At 38.2% G+C, this 24,741-nt stretch overlaps 2 protein-coding genes across 3 annotated transcripts in view; both read right to left on the minus strand.

Annotated features, from left to right (window-relative positions):
- eif3h (eukaryotic translation initiation factor 3 subunit H) overlaps positions 1-14,052 on the minus strand; it is a 56,667-nt gene extending 42,615 nt beyond the window's left edge. Inside the window, exons 1-2 of the mRNA XM_004077766.4 lie at positions 13,904-14,052; positions 6,621-6,777 (exon numbers count right to left, since the gene is read on the minus strand). Of these exons, the coding sequence (XP_004077814.4) occupies positions 6,621-6,777; positions 13,904-14,005 (259 nt within the window). The 5' untranslated portion in view covers positions 14,006-14,052. The remainder of the gene's footprint in view (positions 1-6,620; positions 6,778-13,903) is intronic.
- A 239-nt stretch (positions 14,053-14,291) lies between these two features.
- Positions 14,292-22,975, minus strand: rad21 (RAD21 cohesin complex component). 2 transcript variants are annotated; one of them, XM_023963804.1, is made up of 14 exons: positions 22,704-22,975; positions 21,752-21,942; positions 20,370-20,499; positions 20,164-20,263; positions 19,790-19,896; positions 19,460-19,657; positions 19,232-19,357; positions 19,009-19,134; positions 17,151-17,374; positions 16,337-16,490; positions 16,010-16,155; positions 15,602-15,781; positions 15,308-15,391; positions 14,292-15,205 (listed from the first exon to the last, which is right to left on the minus strand). In XM_023963804.1, exons 2-14 carry the CDS (start codon positions 21,893-21,895, stop codon positions 15,014-15,016), a joined length of 1,911 nt encoding a protein of 636 aa, XP_023819572.1. In that variant the 5' UTR covers positions 21,896-21,942; positions 22,704-22,975; the 3' UTR covers positions 14,292-15,013.
- Between the last annotated feature and the right edge of the window lie 1,766 nt (positions 22,976-24,741).

Genomic DNA, 24,741 nt, shown 5'->3' on the forward strand with positions numbered 1-24,741 from the left:
ACAGTCCTACCCAAAATTCGGCAGCAATTTCTAAACCGAACTACTGTGGCCCTACAGTAGTTATGTCCAAGAATACAAACAATGTTTTATTTTTTATTTTAGCTAGAAACAGCATATTCATAATTAAAAGATTACTGGGAACACTTTGAAAAAAGATCAAAAGATGTATGGAGTGGGTCATTAAATAAGATGAAAAGTTACGTTAAAGGGATTTTAAATATGCAAAACTATGTGATCAGGTAAGACTAATCATCTAAATGTTTTCGTTTGTTGCAGTACAATTATACTAATTCCTATTTAAAACAATCTTTCCAATTAAATTTATTTCGATTTTTTTTTGTAAATTTAGTTTCAATCATTTCATTTATTTTAAAACTTTCCTCAGAACAAACTGAAGAGGGGAGACATTTTCCTTTCTCTTTGCTCTCTGATGTTAAATCCACTATAAAGTTACATTGCTAATTGGTTTAATTTGCATTTTAAAAAGAGCAGGAGAGACAAAAACAAAAATGGCAAAAAGGTGCATCAATCAAACAATTAATCCCGGTAATGAGTCCAGGTCATTTATGCAAGACGAGAACCCTTCCAGGCTCCTTTTAATGATGTGTCTCGTTAGGACAGAAGTCATAAGTAAGTCTGTTTGCTACCGACACGCCAAGCCCAATGTTTTCTTTTGGTAACGGGAAAAACAACCACGTGTTGTCAAGCCAGAAAGACAAATATATTTCTAATTACTGAACTTGTGTAATTGGTGAAACAAACGCCATAAAATCTCGTTTGCCTCACCAACCTTACAGCTCCCTTTGTCATCATGCCCACAAAGAAGGATAAGGAAAAGCTGGACAAGGGCTTTGCAGCACCTCTGCACCAGACAGAAAGTATGAAGCAAGGGAGGCAGACGAAAGAGGCTAAATGGTGCATTTTGGAGCAGCTGAGAAATCAGAAATTGCAGAATAATTTTATGGAAAGGTGGACAGCTGCAGCATCTGCTTAAAAACTATGAAGAAAACAAGACAGAGAGGTGTTTTTTTTTTTAGAAGATGAAGGGAGGAAGATCACATTTTGGTTTACCGTAGTTAATGCATAACGCCAGATGCTTAAAATGTGAGAACATCGGCTTTGAGTGTTTTATAAGGTGAGGGGGAAAAAGGAAGAAACGTGGGTTATTTGCCCTTTGTCAGAACTTAAGTCCATCCTAACTGTGTCCATGTTCAGACACTACAATTTTCCCACTTGCTTCTGAGTGAAGCGCCTGCAACTCACAGCTCAGTTGTTATTATGAAAAGCCAAGCAGGAAAATTGCTAGTGGACAGACAGCACGCTATGGATAGCTGGCTAATTGCATCCCACGAAAGCTTTAAAGTGGAAATGTATCGGCCCCCCGTATAATCACTGTGATTTGATCGAACAGTTGTTGTTAATTGCGATAAGAAAGTTTTCCATTCTGACCGTCAGGTTCCACGTGTCACAAATAACCTCTCCGGCTTGTTCACATTTCAGTAAAACTGGGTCGAACAAAAATCTCTCTAAATCTATTTACGAGACAGGTGCACGGCGCAACGCACAATTTGACACGAGAGAACATAAACACCCACGCACACTCTCAACACTTGAGCTTTAGAGACATTTCAATAAATTGCCACTACGTGTTGACAGAAGGTGGAGGTTTGGGACAACCATAAAAAAAAAAAGAGCCAAAAGGATTGATGCGCTGAAACAGGAAGCTGAAGGCTACAAGGAACTTGGTTGCACAAAAAAGATGCATTTAACTTGTAACTGTTGCACAGCTTTATGAATCACTCAAGAGACAAAAAGGAAAAGCTATATAAATCATACATCAGTGGAGAGGATAATCACATCGGCACATGGAGCCTTGTAGCCTACCTTACGAGGCTTTTTGTAGATTTTGCGTAAGCATCCATCCCTAATAATCTCTCTGTGGCAGGATACTACTTCTTTGTTCCGCATTAAGCCTGATATCACAACAAAGGCAGAAAGCTAGCATACATTATTAACATGCTACTCATGTGCCTCTATTGCACAAATGTCTTGAGAATCACTGTCTGTAGTTCTACACATCTCACCATACATTAAGTCAATGATAAAAGGACAGTGTGTGCAAGGGCACAGGAGATAAGAGGGTTGTTGGAGAGGGGGGGGTTCAGCCAAGGTTCTTTCTTCTTCTTTCTGATTTTGCCGTGTGCACTCAATTACTCTCTTTCTCCATCATTTGGTCACAGTTGCTGCCACAGACTGTTAGTCAAGCGCAGCTCCACACTGGCACCTGTTGATGAAGACGCAGCATCGCACATGCACTCCCAGCAGAAACACGTGTGTGGAAAACGGCCCGCAGAAGACAACTTTCACATTGTTTATCGAGCTAATGCAGATTCATGCAGAGCACAGACAAAGCAAGAAAAAACTATGGAGGCACTATGATTTTTTTTGGACGCCGCCATCACCTCCCTTGTAACTTTAATGTTTTATTATGAGCTTAGTCAATGTGATAGGAGAAGAGGCTTCGGCAGTGGCTAAAACTGAATGACTGCTGCTACCGTTGACTTTGTATGGCAGAGATTTTCATAAAGAGTGATATTGTTTAGATTAATGAGGAGTACATTTGTGACAAAATATTACTACCTTAACATCCCACACAGACAATGAGGCTGTGCTTATCATTTCTTTATGAGTTCAAACACCAAGGAACCACCTAATCTTTTTGGATCGCTGAGCGACAGTCTGCAAAGATGTAGGCAGACCCCAAACTAAAAGCATATAAAAGGTCACTGCCATAAGACTGAATTGATTTAAATTGAATTCACAGATTCACCATGTAATTTCAATATTTACTCATGTTTTTATCATTTTAATTCAAAGCCAAATTTGTTTTTCTGCTACATATCAGATTTCACGTACCGGTGAGTATAGTGATTTAAACTTAAAAGTAAAATCTCTATAAAAGACCCATGAAAATTTAGTTTTTAACATCATGTTGTGGCTTTTTTTTTTATGGAGGAATATTTGTTTATTAAAATTGTTTTAATTCAGAAACAAACAAAAAAATGCAATTGGAAAACAATTGTATTTGTTACGTAGAAAATACCCAGATGCATCCACTTGTGGACGACAGGGTTTATGTACATCTTTGTTTTTCTGTCTGAGCCGACATTCAGGTCACAACTGTACGGCTGGATAGCTCCAATATTCCTCGCCATTTTTGTTGCACCGCTAATGCTAAGTTAGGGTTTTGAGGGGCTGTAAGCTGGCAGGAGAGAGTGTAAACAGGTGGGTGATGGGAAGTGGGGGTGGGCTTGCTCTGCGCAGTCCCACCCACAACTAGAGGTGAACTAGAGGGGAATTTTTTATGAACTACTGCCACTCTGCAGAAACTATGTCCTAGATAACAACACAGGCTTTTTTTTTTTATTTCGGCTAAAACCTGCAAAATTCTTATATTACGACCACTGGGAACTCTTTGAAGATAGATCAAAAGCTGATCAGAGTGGGACTTTAATCAAATCAGATATAATAAGAGGTTTTGTCCAAAAAGAAATGCAATCATTTACTTGTTGCGACACTACAGTCATATCTGCTGCTACAGATAAGCTAATCACCGATTGCATAATCCCGGTTTGGGCTTTCTTTGTGTATTACTGTCTGAGAATCTCTAATTAAATCTGTTTGTTGATCAAGCATACACAAATGCAAGAACAAAACACACAGTTATGCTGTGTTTATCCTTTGAAACATCGTTATGAGGTTGTTAATAAGCGAAGTTAACTCTGAAATCAATATGAAGCCCAAAAACAAAGGAGCTGGGGAGCTGTGGGACCGGAAGGTCAGAGAAAGAACAGGAGCTTTCCTCAGCGGCAGCGCCTAGCAAAGACAGGAAAGTTCAGCCATTACATCTCAATGCTCAGGCTGGGGCTCAGTAATGTGGCTTTTAAAGGACATCTAGACATTTGGAGCTACATTCTCATGCACTGTGTACAGCTTTCTAGTGAACTTCTCAATCGAACTTTGTTCGTTTTTTCCTATAACCCAAAACTACGTCATTAGAAGAACTGCTGCTGCCAAATTATTTTATTCGTTTCTATTATCATATTTTGTTATTAAATTAAGGCAAGATTTCTAAGCCACTTTCAAACTGTTTTCGAACTGTAATGCAATCCTCAGAGTTGTAATTGAAACTTTGGCAATAAACACTTCTGTGGGACTTCATAAAAGTCTGAACCCGCTTTGTTTTCTAATTGAGGTCTACAGCAGGCCAAGTCAGCCCACTTTAGCATTAGCAGAAGCAGGCGAGACCCCGACAATTAGTTACTACACATCAGAGGTGGCAGAGGGAGTTGAGTGGCCTGGCAGGTCAGCGCTGTGTGAGTGTGCGTGCGTGGGTGGACAACTCCGACTCGAGTACAGAAACAAAAAGACCAAATGTGCAGACAGAAAATCCATTTTCCATGTCATGTTTCGTCAACAGATTAATTCTCCCGGTAATTGTCTTTCCACGCCTTTGAGTGTAGCATTAGCATCTTTTGGAGGGCACAGGGAAGTGTGTGTGTGTGTGTGTGTGTGGGGGGGGGGGGGGGGGGGGGGGGGGTTGCACACTCATTGTGTATCGCCTCCCATCAGTCAACACAAAAAACAACACAAATGAACGTTTCTAGTTTTGAGTCCTGACAGAAAACCCTGACAGTCTGGAGTGGTATCAAAATCCCCGTCCGGAGGAATTCTATGCTATTTTGTAAATATGTCCGAGTTCACAGCAAGGGACTAGTTAGCAAAACACAAAGACAGGTGAACAACTCAGGCCCAGCAAAAGTCAGCAACAACACTCGACAATAAGACACTAATGACCTTTAGCTACCGTCGCCGCCTTCTTTCTGATGACGTTTTGACAGTTGCTCATTAGCATGGGAAGCCTGTTAAAACCGTGGTGTTGTGTCCACCTTTCCTTGCTGCATCTGTCATCTTTCTCCCATATTCCTCCGTCAAAATGTGCAAGGAGGCAAATACAGGGTGGTGTCTGGAAGGACATCCTCCGTAAAAACCTCTGCCAAACAACCATTTAACTGTATAATTTCTTTTTCCACACAGCAAAGAGTCAAAGAAGAAGAATTTGTGAACCTCCACCATTTGAAACTATTTACTACTTGAAAACGGCTGGAACTGAAAAACTCACATTAAGGCAACGCGGTAGGTGGAACTCCTAAAGTACTCCTGACCCAGTCAGCAGGACGATCGGGGCTTTTTTGTTTTGGTCTGTAATGTTTTCTCGTTAGAACATCTGGCCAAGAGTTTCATGTTTGCATCTGGCATCCAAACGTTATTGTAAAGAACAACACAGAAACATGCAGAGCAGCCTGCCGTTCTTCCCAACAGCTGCTGCGCTCTAATGTCATTTGTGGAAGCCTTCCTGCCTCAAATGCTAACCACAGCCGCAGAGAAGAAAAACCAACAACCATGCTGCATCAAGATATATGAGCAGAGACTGAAGTAAGCCCCCAACAAAGTCAGGCTTCACACCAAACTGTATTTAAAAATGTGTATCCATGGCAACTGAGTGTGTGAGCACAAACATATTCATTATAAGGGGGGGTTGCGTCTTTCTTTATGCTTCATGCGGTCTTTCAGGAGGTCTCGACAAAACTCTCACTTCACTTTTATCCTTTTTTTTTATCCTTTTAACCATTTTTTGAGTTGAACTCCTTGACTATGTAAGTGAACTGTGAGTGCGACGTCACCAGCAGAAAATGAATTATATATATATATATATATATATATATATATATATATATATATATATATATATATATATATATATATATATATATATACGCACACACATATACATATATCAGATTATCTTTCCACTTTGAGCTGTTGTGTGTATATGTCTACAGTTTAAACAATCACCCCTTTTTGCTATGATGCAACCCCGGTGAGGAAAATATGTAAAACATTGAATTTGATTGTTCATATTCCGTATCTTAGAGTCTAACTTACTATTGAATCTCAGCATATCTTAAAAAGAAACGCGCACTTGCATCACCCATTCTATCCTGCTTTCACAAGCATGTCTGCCTGGAGCTGTGCAACACTCACAGTGATCTGTGAGGGAATGACTGAAAAATGTCACTTTTATTGACTGATGGAGCCATAAAGGTCACAGCGTCGGGCTCTAAGGGTTTAGAAGACATTTGATAGAATCATCTATTCATTTGCATTTTGTGTTACTTCTTTTCGGCCATCTCCTAAAGTGTTAAATGAGACAGAAGATACATTTATCTCAGCTGTCCCTCAACACGATAGTATAAAATTATAGCACTTCATTTTTCTCTAAAAGATTTCATGTTTATTTTCCAGCACCATCTGCAGTATCGACTCAAGAAACCGGAGCTAATTACAAACCTAATTATCAATATTTCCATGTTATGATGACATGCTGTATAATCTAAGTGACAAGTAGTAATGACAGCATCCATATCTCAGTAAAGATATATCTGAAATATCTTCCTTTTAGTAACTATTTCCCAGAGCTCAGTCAACCGTTTTGTGCTGTGATGTCGTATTTTCTAGGTAAGTTGATTTTCCGTTTGAGACTTGAAGGGATTGGTTACCTTCGTCGAAGTCTGCATCGTCTTCAGTGTGCTGGGGGAAGGGGAAGCAGTTGGTGATCTCCAGCCGGTCGTCTACCACCAGACCCAGCAGGACGCCCTGAACCACTTCGCTGCCCTGGCCCTCTTCCTGGTAGTGCTTAATTATTTTCATCACCACCTGTGAAAGCAGAAAAGAGGAGCATCATAGCAATAAATTACTGCAACGGCAAAAGAAGCGGAGGGGGAGAAGAAGCTGTACCCTCCGTTCCAATTACTGCTCCTCATGAGGGCTTTTATTTTCTCAAGTTTGTGTGTTTATTGTGCATTTATTTTGGCTCTATTTAATCTTAGCTATGGTTATGTCAGGAGGCTCAGCTGGATCTCTGCATCTAATCTTTTTATTATAATTCTGGGCAAAGGTTACTACAGAGATGCTTTTTAATCCATTAGAGTACATTTAATTTTTTTGCTGCCTATAAAATATTTTTTATAGAATTCTGTCAATATGAATGTGAATTATGGTGCCTCATAATAAACAGGTATTCAGTCGTTATGCATTTAAAATTCAGATCCATTTAATAGTTTTTTGATAAGAAGGGGGAAAAAATCAATTTAAAAAAAGGTTGTAATTCACATCTTACACACCTTAAAACTAAAATCAATGAGCTGAATATTGATTCTGGATGCTAGAGAACAAAAATGATGAACATTGCTGGCATCTGATGCTAAATTAATACAGGAAAAGCAGAATTACAGATAGAATGGCAGAAAAGCAAAAAAACAACTAAAAGATAAACCTTACAAACTCCATACATTTGCTGAGCAACATTTTACAATCTTGTAGATTGATGGAAGACTAGTATGCATTAATATTACCAAAGATAGATGGCTAAAATAGCTTTTTATAACTGTTTGTGTTGTTGACTTTTTAAATGCAATATTGTACAGTACACCATGGTTATACAAAATGCAAGAGGCTACACATGTTTAATCCATCAAAATAATCGAAGTATATAACTATGCAATCAATCACACATACTGTTTTTGTATAAATCCCATTTTAGCACTGAATGTGAGGATGGATTCTGTTCAAAAAAATCATTGCTAATCTCCACTTTGGGCTTTGAAACAGCATCAACGTGCTTGTTAAATAAAAAAGGAAAATATTGACCATGAATAGGGAGTGCAGAAACTCTAAAAACATTACAGTAATAATACATCTGCAGGGCCTGAAGAAGAAGAAAAAAAACACTCCTAAATGCTTGTAAATGGTTATCCAGAATATCTATTGTGCAGTTATAGATAAATTGAAAAAAATCTACTGAATTATTTAAAGACCCAATCCAATGAATAGTGTTTTCAACGTGTTCTTGTGGCTTCTTTCAGAGGATGGAGGAAATCGCTCTTTGAGGGTCAGGATTCTAGGTGTTCAAATATGCAGAAGTAGCAAACAAATAAATGTAAAAAAATTGTGCCATGTGATTTCCAGGTTGTTTTTTATTTAGTAGCCGGACATACGGAGCTAGCACTGACGGCATCGCCCGGCCTCCTGCTTATTCGAATTGAATAATCCGACAATGTTCTCAGGGTGGATGTTAAAATGAAAAATGCAATCCTCTCTTTGCATTTTCATTTTAATTATGACACAGAATAAGCGTTTTTTAAGTAGAAATGAAAAAGCTTTTTCAAGGATTGCTTTTTCATTTTAATTTTGAGTCAAAAAAAATGCAGCTTCATTTTGTAAATGAAAAAGCATTTCTGGTTTTGACTTTTATTTTTAATTATGCTACAGAATCGCTTCCATAGCTAAAAAGAAGTAGAACTTTAAAGCTTTAAAATCCTTTAAAAGAAAGCAACTCCACCAATCCTTGATGCCTTTGTAAAATCTACTCATGACTGGACGCTTTAACTAGTCACACGTCTACAAACGTCAATCTTGGTAGTAAGAGCAATCGGGAGAAGTTCCTGGTTAAGTATTGACTATTTTCTGGTGGTGGGACTATGTGGTCAGAGCTGCAGCTGGTGGCAGGACGCTGTCAAAATGTTTCATCTGATGAGCAAAAGGGCTGAAAAAAAATGTGCCTCATAGAAAACTTGATCACAGCTAATTAATTCTCGCCTCAATTATACTTTACATACACATAATAAAAGCAGTAAAATAATTCCTCATCCATCACTCTGTACAAGGGCCCTAAACCCCTAATTCAAGCACAAAGCTGCCAAAAAGACTCGTTATATCAGGAAGGAATTCTGGGCCACGTTACTGAGGCAATCAGACTGTGACTGAGTGGTGGAGTGGGAAGCACCACCTGCAAGCTCCATTATCGCTCCTTTCGAGTGCGTACAAAAAGGCCGGTTAGTATTCAGCACCATTCACCAATTTACACTTCAGCACGAAGAGACAGTCTTTTTGGGAAAATGCTACACTTACGCAGTGGGAGGGGGGAGCATTTGAACTCGTTTCTGCTGTCCCACGCCTGACTGTCTCATCTATAGACTCTTTATGTGTCAGGGTTTGCATCTGATTTCACAGAGAGATAAAAATAGTACCAAAAAGACAAGTTTAAAAAATAGAGACTCATGTCTCCAAATTTTTAAAAATTGATATTAATAATGGCGCATATGAAAGTACAGAGCAATTTTGAGTGTCTAAATGAAAAAGAACAAGTGGAAGAAGTAAAAAAACTGAAAAGCATAGTGGAGACAGGGAGAGCATAAATCACGCTGATAACGGTGTGGGCAGATCATAGCCAGAGGCATTAATAATACACACACACACACACACACACATCTACACAGCAGCTGGGTGGCGGTCCTGCAACCACGCTCACAAAAAAATAAAGAATCAAAACGCCCAACGCCACTATGAAGCAGTCTGCGCTTCGCTGCCCATGAGCACATGCATACCCATACTACACGACAAGAGAAGTGATTTATTTCACGTCGGTGCTCAAATCGTCATGCAACAAGTAAGGAGCTTGGGGCAGGCAAATAAGAGACAATATGGGGTAGAGAGGGAAGACAAACAAATGTATTTCCCCACCCGTCTGCCTTTTTCTTACCAAAGGGGCCTGAGCTGAGCGATAGGTCTTTAGGGGCAAAGACAGGTGGAAAGTGGGGGGAGAAAGAGTGAAAGCACGCACGAGTAAGAATTCAGTGGGGATGCGGAGTGCTGCTGGGCAAGGAGGTGAACGGAGCCAAAGCGAAAAGGAAACCCGAAGAAATGCTGGGAAAGGGGAGTATGAGGAGCATCTGTGAGGGTGTGAAGAGGAAACAGTGACAAGAGACAAAAGAAAATCACATGAGAGAAAGATGTGACACTGACAGACCTCAACATCGGCCTCACTGACCCAAAAACAGAAAGGAAAATACTGCTTACTCTTTGACCTGAAAGAGTTTTTCACCTTCAAGGCATTGTTTACTGACAATCACACAGGGGCTCATTTTGGTTTATGTAATTATATTTCATCTCAGAATTTCGAAACAAGAGGAGCTAACACGTTGTTTGATTGTTAAATCCCAAACGATTTAAAGACCCACTCCAATGGAAATTGTGCTTTTGGTGTTTTTAAACAGGTTTTTGTGGGATGTTTTTTTTTTTTAAGATGGAGGACATATATTAAGAATAATTAGCTTGAAATCAGGAGCAGATGAAAAAAATGCTGCTACATATGCTTGATGCTCCATATATATCAAAATGGAGAAATTAATAAAAAAAATCTTTTAAAAAAAGAAAAACATTCAAAAGAGCACGGCGATTACCAGGTGAAAGGATCTGGCTTTAGTCGGTTACTTTTTTAAATGTGCGGCTTTCACAATTTCTCACTCCCTTTCAGATCTTTGTTGTATTTTTTGTCCCATCATTCCTCTTGAAGTATAAACCTGAAATAAAACATGATCATCCTTATTTTCTTTGTATCATGATGCCACTCCTGATAACCTCCAGCATAGCCTAATGAGTTCATGTTATATTTATCAATGACTCCCTGTTTACACTACAGATAAACCGTCTTGACAAATGACTCGACGGTGAAGGTGGCAATTGTTTAAAAATAAAAAATGTAGGACTGTCGAATGTTTCATACAAATTTTTTAATCTGCACAAGGAGTGAAAAAGACGAGGCGTACTAAAAACAAAAGGAAGACATGCTGGAGTCTACTGTACCTTTGTGCGTCCACCTTCCTGGTGGTCAGTAAATGTCATGAGGCATTATAAAATCAAGCCTAGAAAGCTTTTATTTTGTCCTGACATGCATGCACTCATATTTAAGTCCAACTTTCTCCAGTGTTATCTTTTACCTCCCACTACTCACGCCCCCAAATCCAAATTTATTGATTTAGCTCACCAGCGGCTAGCCTAGCAAGCTCACCTCATGTGGAGAGACTCCAGATTGATATGTGAAAAAGCGTATCATAAATCAACGAGCTTAAAATTGAATTGTGCTAGATCAATTGCGGTCCAAATCCCCCGTTGGCTGCCTTTAATTCTTTTCATAAATCTTCTTCCAGTCACACAAAGGGGCTGATATTCCCGACACAACAGGGCTCAAGTTATGAGAGAGTACAGCAAAGAGACAATCCTTTAATGAGTTTTCTTTTCTCACCATTCGAGTGCAGAAATAGTCTATGCTTGGCTGTAAACTACCTGACAATAGAAACATTGTGTGGCATAAGTCCCCTTTGGTGAGTTAAGCCATAGATAGAAAGCACAGCAAGGGTTCTTTATATTTAGTTTGCCAACTTTTCTTCATGGACTTGATGAAATTGTAGCCATTTTTGGACAAATCACAAGCATGAAACAGTACGACAAAATTGGGAAAAGAAATCTTTAAATCTGCCGGCAACTCAGGATTATCACTGAAAAGTAAAAACAAAGCACGAAACAGAAATCTGATGAGCTGCCTCTGCCCCAATGAATCCGAGGAAATATGTTTTAATGCCTCAACAAGGAAGAAACACTCCATAAATACCATCAAAATTTAAATTTACCCTATTTCTGAGTTCCTACCATTTTTATCTAGTTTACAGAAATGAATGCTTTCTTAATAGTGGGCAGTTTGAAGCTTTGAGCTATTGTGAAACCTTGGGAGTAGTGCAACAATCTTTATCCTGAAAAAACTGTCAAGAAGGAAGAAATATTACAGTCATTCATTTTAAGGTTCCTGTGATGCTTAGATACGCTTCCCAATGAAAGTGAAGCTGTTAAATGCAATATTGTTTCAAAAGATAATTTTTTCCTCTTTTTTGGAATGGAAAATAGAGAGTTAAAATGTTAACTTGTGGATTATCCAATACCAAAGTCAGCTACAGATCGACTTTTTATTTTTGCTGTTTGAGGCAAATGTGATTTTTTAATGGAAGCCACATGCCTTAACAAAAATAACTTTTTAAGGAACCAAAGAAAGGCAAGAAAAAAGTATGCCAAATGATTTTTTATTGATAAAACTGGTGTGATCAACTTAAAACACCAAGGCACCATTTTATTTATTTAAATATTCCTGGCAACCACAAGTTCCCAGCATTCGCTGTTCCTTGTGCAAATCTAAGCACACTTGATTACAGTTTGTAAAAATTGCAGTGAATTACCACAGAGTCTTGTAACTTTTCTCAACAGAAGGCAACAACTTGCGTGTCTTTATTATTTACTGCTTCCTTCATTCCATCACCTGCCAAATCACCTCTCTCATGCATGAATTGATGAGAGGTGACTGAGGAGACGGATCAACTCTGTAATGTCAGGAGGAGGTGTAGATATGTGTTTTTCTGGGCCTTAAACTGGTAGATTTTCAACTATTATTTATTGAATTCCACTTGTGTTGCGACACAAACGAGTGAAACCAACCCGACAGCAAATTTATATAATAATAATATTACAATGAAGCTGCTACACAGCAGCACTAATTCTGTCTACGGGCAACCTCACAAACACTCCATGATGCAACAAAGCAGCAACTGTTACATCCAAGTGCATTTAGGGAAAATGTGTTTCATAACTCTACCTGAAACAAACACCTCTCTGTCTGTCTCTGTCAAGCACCTCAATAAATATCAGGTCACACATCCAAACAGATTCAAGTGCAGCATTTCTTTGGTTGATAAGACTAGGAAAGGAATGAGGGAAATCTCTGTGGTCCTAACACTAGACTTTAAAGTGAAATATTTTAAATTTAAATTAATGCCAGAGACCCTAGAGCAGTTTTAATAACACGGACAGATAAAAAGCAGGAAAACAGCTCTCAACCTAAAAGTCACGCTCCTTTGACACTCCCTAAATAAATGAATAAAATAAAATAAAGTTCATTAATTAATAGTTCTTTAACCAGTGCATTTTGGGTCATTGGGGGAAAATGTGGAGCAAATGAAGCAATTTTGTCCTCTGCTGTTTGGACAGGGGTACTACAATGAGGGCAAATAAATATTAAGAAACCTGTTTGAGGATAATCACTGGTAGCACATCATCATTCAAAGTAAAGTAAAAACCATGATCAATACTGAATGAGCAACAGAGGCAGGAGCTAAAACGGTAAGCATGTTTTTTTTTAAGTGTACTGTACTTTAAATCTTAAACTAGTTATAAGATGTGGTTATTCCCCATTTACCTGGAAACCTATGCAAAGAGATGGTTTTTCAGTATCTGTCAGAGGCTGTTATGTAAAAAATTAACTTAAATATTTTTTTTTTTAAAACAGCTTTTACATTATGTGTGCTGCACTCACGGTGTATAGTGTATAGTTAACTCAATGTGCTCATAGTTATTTACGCCATATGTAGCCGTGTTTACAATAAAATGTGAAAACAAACATCACATGATGATGATGACATGTGTGTCCTCTCTTGGGCCTGCTGTTGCCGCTTAAATTATTTAACATTTATCAAACAAAGAAAATAAATAAATCACAAAACAAAGCAATTTCTCTTTCTGGAGAAAAACATTACAGCTCTGTGTGGCGTATATTTTTTTTTTTTGGTGAGGGGGTAGTGATAATAATACAGAGAGCATCCCTGAATGAATGCAATTTATTAAGTTAACGCTCGTGTAGCTCATAGTTAGTTAGTACGGCTAGCCTTTGCTGTGGCTACCCGTTTGATTAAGTCCGTTTTAAAGCTGTTTAAAAGTAATCTTGGAAATTCAGTAATGTGTATAACAATCTATCGTGAAAAACACTAATAAATATTCGTCGAAAAAAGAAATGAAAACAACAAAGTAAGGTATTTTCTCCGAAAACTCGGTGTTCCGTTAAGGCTTTAAATTGCGCTCCATCTTTAATTTTCAAAGCACAATTAAAAACTCTCCTAAAACGTACCAATCCCTCGATCTGGACCTGCTTGACTGGAGAGTCCAGCGTGCCGCCGGTGGAAGCCATTCCAGAACTTGATACCGAGCTGAGTTCTTTACGGGAAGCCATGAGCCGCTCACGCCGAAAGGGAGGGGAACATTCAGAGACGGACCTTTCCGGTAAGAATGCAACACATTAACAGTCCGTACAAATACAGCAAAGAAAGGTTCCGTTTGTTGAGCCGCCGAAACAAACGAACCGGAGACTTTTTCTCAAAGACTTTAAACTTACGACACGTACTTTTCGATTTGATTGTAAGAGTGTGTGTGTGTGTGTGTGTGTGTGTATATATATATATATATATATATATATATATATTTACAACCTGAAGTAGTTTAAATGAATGTCATAAGCATGTACTTAAAACACTTTATTTCAAATCTTTACAGATGTATCACAACTAGAAGTTACCCAAAGACTAAAAAGGTGTGATAGTGACCTTAACAAGTACATATAACTGTTACATAATGCAAAAAAAAAAAGGCATCTAAGCATAAATGTATAAAGATACGAAAACAAAAACAAAAAAACATTTTTACATAAAACTTGAAATCAATTACTTTTGAGAATTATACATCTGAAACATGTCTTTAATGCCAGGCAAGATTCTATGATTTATTGAAGAATTTGCTTTTTGATTGTTAACCACCAAGTGCAACATGGGAAAAAAAATAGGTAAGGTTACATTTCTGAGTAATAAGTACCTTTTTGGGATATTTGCAGTCAATATAGACCTCATTGTGACAATGCAGGTATTTATCTAAAAAGTTACATCTTTTAATTGAAAGAGGGGGTACAATAAAAATGCATGGAATGAGCAATCAACAGATTTAAGTTAAAAAGTGAAGTGTACAAATTGGTGACTGAAAAAGGTTTTTGTGTTTTTTTATAAATACACTTGCCAAACATTCTTCATCACACAATATAAAGCAATACTGCATGATTCCATCTGAGGTACAGTAAAATCTTTTTAAAAATAAAAAAGGGGCAATGGGAAAAACAAAACGGGTACAGTTGAGTCAATTATAATAAAAAAAGGATGTTTGTTGCAAGCAGAGTGTATGCGTTTTCCAATGTCTAAATAAGATTGAATCTTGGTCCAGCGGTGGCGATGATGTCGCTGTAGGGCTGAGACTGAGTGACCTCAATGGCTTGCTGCTTCTTAAGAACCAAGAAACTGTAAAACTTGGCAGCCGCCTGCTTCCTGTTGTTATTTCGGCACAGGTCAAGCAGGCTAACTGAGTCTGCACCTGTTTTAGCCATAACACGCTAGAAGAAAAAAATGGGGGTGTTAAATTCATAAAACATTTTACTGAATAGGGTGATAAAACAAACAAGAATATAAAATAAGTATGATACAAATGCTTTTACCTGTAAACCATGCAGCATCTGCTGGGTTCTTTTGTTCCATCTCTTCTCTTCCTGGTCCTGGTCACCACCCTGACCCTCTTCCTCCTGAGAAATAAACAGGCCAGCATCAACTGGTGGTCGGGTCTCACACAACAGATGTGATTCTTAGAAATATAACTTTTTTTGGCAAGAGATAAAAGTAAATAAACTAATTAATAAAAAAGATCTGAACTGTTGCTCAATCAAGAGTTTTGTGACAGAATTCTGATAAATGGGCCAGTGTTCATCTTAAGAGGCTGTCCTTTCTTTTCTCACCTCCTCTTCATCGCTCTCATCTTTCTTGTCTTTGCCTTTGCTGCCAAGAAGGTCAAGCTCAGGGACAAGTTGGGTGAGGTTGACGCTGCTCTCCTCAGGCGGGAGATCAACCTGAGCCATGTCTAGCCTCTGTGACAAGTCTGAGCGGTCGGCCACTTGCTGCTGCTCTAAAGGAGTCATCTATCAAAACATGGAATAGGTTAGGTTCAGCACAACCATATATTATATTTAATTTCTCATTAACATATTCATAATTGATTAGTTGTCGACAAATGAATAGACTAAAGAAAACCAACAGATAATTCGACAATGCTTATAAATTGTTATAACAAAACTGTTCAAACTCATCCAGCTTCAATATTGCCGTTTTGGCCAAATAAATAAATGTCTTGAGCTGCAGCTACTCACAGGAAGAGCAGCTTCTTTGTCAATGTTCTTGTGTTTGACAGCACGGGGGGTGGATGGAGGGGGCATGACAGTTTCACTGAGTGTTGCCCTGCTGCTCTCCATGGCAGAAGCTGACAGCATGCTGGGCTCCTCCATGATGGTCTGGTCTGAGAGACAGACAGTGAAAATTGTTGAATTAAGAGAAAATGAGGGTGATTGAAGCATTATTGATTGATTACATCTTTGACAACATTAACTATTAACAATAACGTCAATTTATAAATGTTTTCACTCCTGATCCAAAATGAATTAACTCTGAAACTCCCACATAAGCTGCAGGTAACTTACCAATGACATCTCTGTGTTGAGTCATGACCTCCTCTCTAGGAACTTCAGGGTTTTCCAGCTCTTTAAGGAACTCATCCAGGCTGTCTGCTTCACCCCCTTTTCTCCTCTTTCTGAGTTCGTCTGGCACCAGAGGTGTGAGGCAGCGTGTAAACATCTGGCAAAAAGAAAAAGGTTTAAGTTGGAGTGAGCATAAAAAATGGCCAATACAAAGAGGCCAAAAGAATAAATCTCTGAGACCTTTTTAAAAAAATAAACACAGACCTAAACAAGCAACCATAAAAATGTCATTTCAAATCTAAACCATACCAGTACATTAAACAAAGTCTGAGCATTGAGACTTCTTAAAATCAATAACATGGAGCCTGTTGACTTACACACCAAGGATGTGACCATAATCTGAATTGTTTTAAGGAATCAAATTGTTTAAGCAATTGCATCTCTTTTTCAATAACAAGAGTTTTCAGAAAATGAAACATCAGATTAACAAGTAACGTAGATTTCTCCCCAAATAGCTGACATTTTCTAGAAACTATCAAAGTTATAATGCTGACGAGTTAGAACGATTAATCCTACAGCTGTTGATACGTTTACCAATAACTCAGAAATTTTGAAAGACACAAAGTTTGAAATATTATTGTTAAATAACTACATTTTACTAAACCTTTGAACTCAAAACACAATGAACAGGATTACTCCCCAAGTGTCCGATTTGTGTGGGCATGTAACCTGGCTCGTTGGTTGATAGTGTTTGTATGCAGACAGTTGAATCCGTCACAGATTTAAATTATATTAATAGTTGAGATAGTCTTGATACCTTGAGCAGCCTGGCATTCCAGAGTGGTTGAGCAGGAAGAGAGAAGAGCTTTTCCACTCCTCCAGTTTCTTTCCACATCATGAGCTTCTTAGTGGGAGGTGCAAGGTCCAGGGTGGTCACAATGTCAGAGTAGTCAGACAGCTGGGCTCTGATGGTCTTACTGTCCAACTCTTTCACGCTGTCCACAATCAGCTTCCTTTTACGCTTTGCCTTGGTCTCTTTAACTACACACACACGTAACACAAATCAAATGAAAACCAATCAAAAATTACAATTAAAATGATTTGTTCCCATCAAATATTGTGTAACTAAAAGAACCACTGTTCCTCACGATATTTCTAACACTGAGATCTAGACAAGCATGAAGGATAATTATGACTACAAATATACAAGGATGACCTAAGAGGATATTAAAAAAAAAAAAAAACAGTGAAGGAATAACATCCCATCATTCAACCAGCATTTGCTGCAAGTCAGCAGACATGGTTGTGTTGGTCCCTCTGCCACAAACGGCGAGCCCAAACTGATCCCACAAGTGTTCAATGGGAATGAAAAACAATTGACTCTTCCTGACTGGCATCATCTGGAGTTTCTAGAAGCTCAAAACAAGTCAACTGCAACAGCAGGATCAAGTCTTTGAGATTGCAGAGAAATTGAGCAAATTTTACCAGGAACCTTAATCAGGAAACGTAATCAACTCTGCTGCTCATTACAGAAACTCAGTTCTCTAAAAATGTGGCACCAATTAAAAAAGGAAATAGTTTTCTAACAGTAAGCAATTTATCACAAAGGAGAGTGGTTACAACAAATAATCTAGCAAACAATATATTCTAAGATTAATTATAAGATTCCGTGTTTTCTTTTCAAAAACAACAAATCCAACAATTATTGACTGTTTGTTTTTTCAACAAATTAATAGTAATTACAATAGTAGGGTTGATGTAATGTTAAGCCTGCACAATAAATTGTAAAATTTATCGCTATGTGATATCAAGCTGTGCAATACGCATATTGCAGAAGACAGTGAAAATTTAGATCAATGGGTACCTTTAAATGTGGTAAAACAATCTTGTAGCAGCTTAAAGTATAATATAAAAATAAAAAATAAATCCCATTATGCATTTGACCAATCGGATGGACTCCTTTTATGTTAGATGTTCACCTCCTATGTAGACGAGGGTCATTTTGAGTATAATTTAAGTTATGTTGACTCTTATTTAAATTAAACTGTTGCAGCGAAATATAATGTGAAGGTACAGCACACTTCACATTTTCTTCAATAAGAAATAAACCATTCTCCATAATTATCTCCATAATTATCTATCAACATTGTTGATCAATAGTTTAAAGTTTTGAGAGTTGTGTTCTTTTAATTAATAAAGCCTGATTATAAAGATGAAATTTAATGTCAATGTTTAACACAAGCCAAGGGGGTTAATGTTAACTAACAGGTTGGATTATTAAGGGGGAAAATAATGTTTGACTTCCTGTTTGAAATGCAAACAATTGACAAACGTCAGCAGCAAAGTATAACATATAATGGAAGGAAGAAAAAAAAGAGAGTCCCCTTTAACAACCTCTATCGTTAGTGAGAAGTTCACTTAAACTATGTATAAGGAACATGTACATGAAGCTTTTTGTCATTTGTGCCTTGCAGTTTATATACATTTGCTTTGTATCTGCTTGAACACTAACACTGAAATGTTTTATGATAAATGGTTGTGCATTCAACTTTATTAAAGGTTGTGTTTTCTAAAAGGGAAAACCAACTTCCTACAGCTGCGACCAACAAAACCACATTACAACTAAATAAGAACACTTTTTAGATCAATTTGTCCGCCAAGTGGATGAAACATACCTGTGATGTCAATAGGCTCAAGGGCAAAGGCCTCCTCTTCATTGTGAACCAGAGTAGTTTGCTCTGTTTGGTCGGCCATTGCTGGCAGTGGTTCTGCTGGACCAGAGTCTGGACTGTCTGGATTCGCTTAAGAATAAAACACAAAATATTTATTGGTGTAAAAATACATTTCCACTTAAGCCACAATGAAAACTTTTTCACAAGCAAAGCTTTTAGGCCTTACGTGACTGGAGGTTATCAAAGTCGTCATCATCATTGTCAGGATCTGGAGGCATCACAACACTCTCTGTGATAGCAGGGGGATCATCAAAGATGCCGCCTCCATCTTCTGAGCTCAGTAGCTTGTCAACTGAAAGATATATATATTTTTTTCTCACTACAAATATCCCACGGACTCCTAGTAGACCAAAATAGATGAGTGACATAAAAATGAACATAAAAGACCACTCACCCAGCATTCCTCCATCTGAGTTCCCCATGCAACCATCCCCAAAGTCATCATAATCCATATGGTTGGATTTGTCAGGGAGATTAGCTGGACCAGGCTCAGCCTCAAGCAAAAGGTTTGATGCTGTGGGACCGTGGATGATGTCCTCCTCAAATGTACTGGCATCGCGCATCATCTCTCGGTCATCCATGCCAAAGTCGCCTAAGAAGAACCACAATTAATTAGATATAATAAAATATAAAAAGACAACAAATCTCATAATTGCAGCGTGACATTTCTTAAACCGAAAAGGCAGGATTTATATCTGCACATCAGAATATTAATATGACCTACCAAAATCGGTGTCCTGCAGGAGGCTGAGGTTCCCAACATCTTCTCTCATGGTGATTTCTTCTACTCTGCTTTGGTTCAAAGTGAACTGCTGAGCAACATCGATGTCACTGTTTGAAAATATAAAGTGTAAAATTTAACCAAAACTCAACAACACTGTTTATATTATGAGACAATTGGGTTCATTAAAAGTTGTACACAATACAGCTTTAAAATGATAGATAGAAAAGACTGAACTATACGGAAAATGTGTCTAATTTCAACCAACATGAAGCCTAGTTATGGATAGGAAATGGGTTTCCACAACATCTAACTAATATGAACATATTTACAAACAGGACGTGGTCTAACGGTGATTTCTAATCTAGTAAACCTACTCCAGGTCAGGAAGGGGCTGGTCAAAATCATGGAACTCCTCAGGTAAAGTGATTGCATTGTATGCAGCCTCTCTGTTTTCCTCAGGTAGATCCACCACACCTGAAAGTATATAGCAATATTAAGCTCAACGTGCAGAAGGTATCTACATAAAAAAAAAAAAAATCAAATAGCATAACTTTAACATTTTGATCAAGTTTGCCTTTACCTGGTCTGAAAGCCATTTTAATCTTGATAAAAGCTTCATTGCAGTCAGCGAGCAGGTATTTTGCCTTCCTATGGTAGATCCTGACCACCCCAAGGAGCAGGTGACCCGATGTACGCAAGGCCATTTTCACCTTTAGGGGAAAGGAAAGAAAGTCAAAGACATGTAGTCATGGATTTATTTTAAAAATATACTTACAAATCAATGCAGTCACACCACATAGCAATGGATTTTTCAATCTGCAGGTAAACTGTTGATTAGTGAGCATTAGATTTTTCTAAGTGTTTTGAACAACAGCACCTGAAAAATTCAAACAGAAGCTATTTGAAAAAATTTAACTTTCAGCCCTTGGTTCCTAAATTGCCACGACAGCTTACAGTTTTGGGTACATTAAAAAATATTAGAATAAAATCTTCCCATTTCCAACTGTGTTTGAGTTGTTTTCGAGCCATAATCATAGCAATAGACGTTTTTGTATGACAGAAATACTGCTGCTTTGCGCACCATTTCATCACCATTAGTAGGGCAGCTAGAAGAACATAGAAGATATTGATAAATCATGTAATAAAATGGTTACAGTATAACGGGGTGGGATTATATAAGTTTGCTTCCTTCCACTCCCTTTCAAGCAATATTTATTAATATGTCTAATTATCCTAAGTTTGATTAGTTACTGTATGAATGTATAACTGATGTTTATATTGCTGTTGTGTATTATTTCTACTTAATTGCGTGAAATAAACCATTTCAAATCAAATCAAAAAAAAAAAAAAAAAAAAAAGAACAATATTTCTGCTAACGTTTTGGGCATTTTCACAGCACACCAGTTCTGCTGGGCCAGAATCCATCCAACCCGAAGGCAAGGCTTATTTAGGATGGATGCGATTAATCTGGTGCCATCACTTGGCACCGAATGCCAACCCCGCCTCAGAAAGGGGTGCCACAGCACTGGCCCCTGGACTCAAAAACGGGATAGTGGTGCTGTGTAAGCACAAGCCGTGACGGATCTATCGGCCAAGAGAAAAGGAAAACGTTGGCCCCCCTGCTGTATGTTAGTTGTACTAGGCACTGACAAGGGAGCGGAGCCAGGAACAGTGAGCAATCAACTCCCTGTGGCGCTGTCGGCACAGGCCAACTGGATTGCTTTAACTCGGACTTTAGTTAAAGTTTGGTCTTTGCAGTAATGAAAGAATTACTAAAATGATAAGATCAATCAAAAACGTATTCGAGTTGGCTTTCTTTATTTTGTGATTTGCACCAAGAGCAATTCTAATAGCATATTTTGAGTGTGGTTGAGCAAACACATCTTGCTTACAGAATGCACCACATGTACTTGATGCCACAGACTGTTCTAAATTTAAATTGTTGAAATTCAGTTTTGTTACCTTCGGTGAGATGATGCTCTCCACGCTGCTCTCCAAGTTGCACTCAAACACATGGGCCTTGGTCAACTTTTTGTCCCAATGGGCCGCCAGCCAGATTTTGGCCAGCGGCCCACGTTTGCTGAGGACAAAGTGGGCGTAAAACATTGCCCCTGTTCACCTGGCCCACACACTCAGACTGTGGTATGGTTCACCTGAAAATACACAAAACCAGTTTATGATAACCCAGACACTGTTCAAAGAGAACAAAGACTGGACTCGAGAAAGGGAAAAAGTACAGACAAACTACCAAAATAGACACTAACACTACAAAATATAACAAGCGTTAAAATTAATTTCCATCATCGGAGAACGAACGCTAAACCACCACGAATAGTATTGCGTTTGGAATATTTGAGATATTTTATCACACTCAGCAAAATTCGGTTTAAAAAAATTACCTGGCACGGTTAAAGCCAGAAAAAAGCCACAAAACTTAGTTTTACAGTTTATAGACTTGGCCTGGTACAACACTCTAAATACGCCAGAAACCTGAGTAAATTCGAACGGTTTCAAAATAAGCGCCGTCTTTGAAGTTCCACCCTGAAGCAAACGTCGCAGAACCACATGTCTAACAAGAAAATAGTACATTAACCAAAGGTCGACTAGGAAGACTTTATCGTTTCACTTCGTTAAGAGGATAAAAAAATGTGACATGTGCAACATGGAATTGGCACAAAAACACGAATCTTCGAGAGCGCCGAGTAGTACGCAACGCCAGTAGATAGTCGGCGCCATCAAGACGGTTAAAACAAATTAGCTAACGGCTAACTTGAGAAAGAACAATAAAATTACAGGGAAATGCGATGAAAAACTGGGCAAAACTGTCTTTCAAATATATTCACACGTAAACTAATAAACACAGAAAAAAAATGTCAGTAAAAGAAATAAGGCGCCAACCGATTTCCGTTCTTACTTTTCTTCGACTAACGTAGTTAGTTGATGGCTAACGCTTGCCTATACAGGAAAGGCCGCATCGATAATACCCCAAAATGCATGAGTCTTTCATTTATTCAAACACACCGAGATACGCGAAAATATTCTTGCTGCAGAAATACGTACGGAAAACGTGTTCTTTAGAGTAAAATCCCAAAGGTTAGGTTATTTCTCCCAGCAAATTCTCCCCTGTTGTACTCATTAAAACAGTCAAGATGGCGCCAGCCGCCTTCCTCCCGCTCAGCGCTGTCCTTTTAAAATCGGCAGGATGTTTACAGTCAAAAATGGCGGAGGAGGAGTCTAGCAAGGAAGCAGAGAGGCCGACAACCTGCTATGCCCTCTAATGGGCTAAAGGGGGCGTTGTTAACTCAAATCTTTATCCGCAAATTCACTTAAAATGAAAAATATAGAGGAAAATATGGACAATAAAACCACAAAATGCTGCACGAAATTTTTGTTTAACGTGCTGTGTATCACTTTCCTGAAACTCTAAGAAATAGGCAATCAATAAAAGCCATTTAAAAGTGAAAGCCTGATATTTATTTAAAGAACAAAACATGTTTAGCATTTTTTCCATTTCTCTATGGCATATTTAACTTGTTTCTCAATTGCAAGTCCCCTAAACGCAAAACTTGTTCTTTTCAGGCAACACATTTAGAAACAGCTATGACATAAATTACATTCACATTACTCTCTTTTGACTGTTTGAGTGGTGAATCTCAGATAGTCAAAAAAACATGTTGTTAGACTACACAGATCCCCATACCTTTTTAATATAAAAATTTTAGGACATTTGCTGATAATGCAATCCACTGGACATGCATGCAGTCTCTAAAACGAATTTTCTGACAGCATAACAGAAACAGGGATGAGAAATATAGGCTTGACAGACGACTCATCTACAGTCAAATTGCAAAATGGGTTTGCAGCGAAGCAGATTTGTCTCCCGGGCATCTGTTGGAGTAAAACTGCTGCCAATGGAGCTTGTTCATAATTCAGCAGAAGCGCTTTTTGTCACTGTGTAAACTGATATCAATCTGTTTTTTTTTTTATGTTTTAAAAAACATTGGAAAGAATCGAGTAAATTCTGAAAAGATACATTCAGTGACAACATCAATGCATATTCAGAAAAGACGTCTTGTAGTCCAACTTGAATTCATTTTTCAACATTGGAACATTTTTGAAAATAAAATATTCTTGATCCATAAGCCAAATGATTTTAAAATGTTGAATTTTGACTTAAACGTGCTTATTCAGAATCAGTCATCAGTCCTTTTTTGGTCAGATTTGTCCAAGTTGTAATCATAAAGATTTCCAGAGCTCTGTGCAAATAGTGAGCGTGGTACATTATAACACAGCGATGCAGAGCCACAGAGATACAGCTTTGTGCTCCCATCTGTTAACCAAGATAACTTTATTCAGATGGGCAGCTACTATAATGAACTGGTCTGCATGATTAAAGAAAAAGGAAAACATTAATTTAATTCTGTCAGTTTCAAGCTGCAATTTCCTTCAAATATCACAGTAAACATGAAAATTAATTCCTTAAAATCTCTTTAACCCTTGTGCTATCTTAGATGACCCCACCCTTACATTGACATGTTATTCCTACCATGACAAAGGTGGATAAAGGTGGAAAGATTTCATGTAATCCATGGACACCAGTGAAGATCACAAATCATGTCATGTCAAATCACTGTCTTGTGGGGTCTAGATGACCCAACTCCCGATGTTAAAGTACCTAGGATAGCACAAGGGTTACAGCACTGGAATTTAGAAAGCCATTAACAGTAGAATCAGCACTGTTTAATCATTATTTTGCAGAAAATGTACATTCAAGTATCTATTGTATCTATTGGCGGGTGCCTGTGTTTGGCAGGGGAGCCGCCACCAGTGTGTGAATGTGTGAGTGAGTGAATGTGTGTGTGAATGTGTGTGTGACTGGGTGAATGGGTCTGTGACTGTAAAGCGCTTTGTCCTTGTAGGAAGAAAGGCTCTATATAAGTATGCGCCATTTA

The sequence above is a fragment of the Oryzias latipes genome, chromosome 16 (assembly GCF_002234675.1).
Source record: "Oryzias latipes chromosome 16, ASM223467v1".
In the NCBI taxonomy this organism is placed as follows: Eukaryota; Metazoa; Chordata; class Actinopteri; order Beloniformes; family Adrianichthyidae; genus Oryzias; species Oryzias latipes.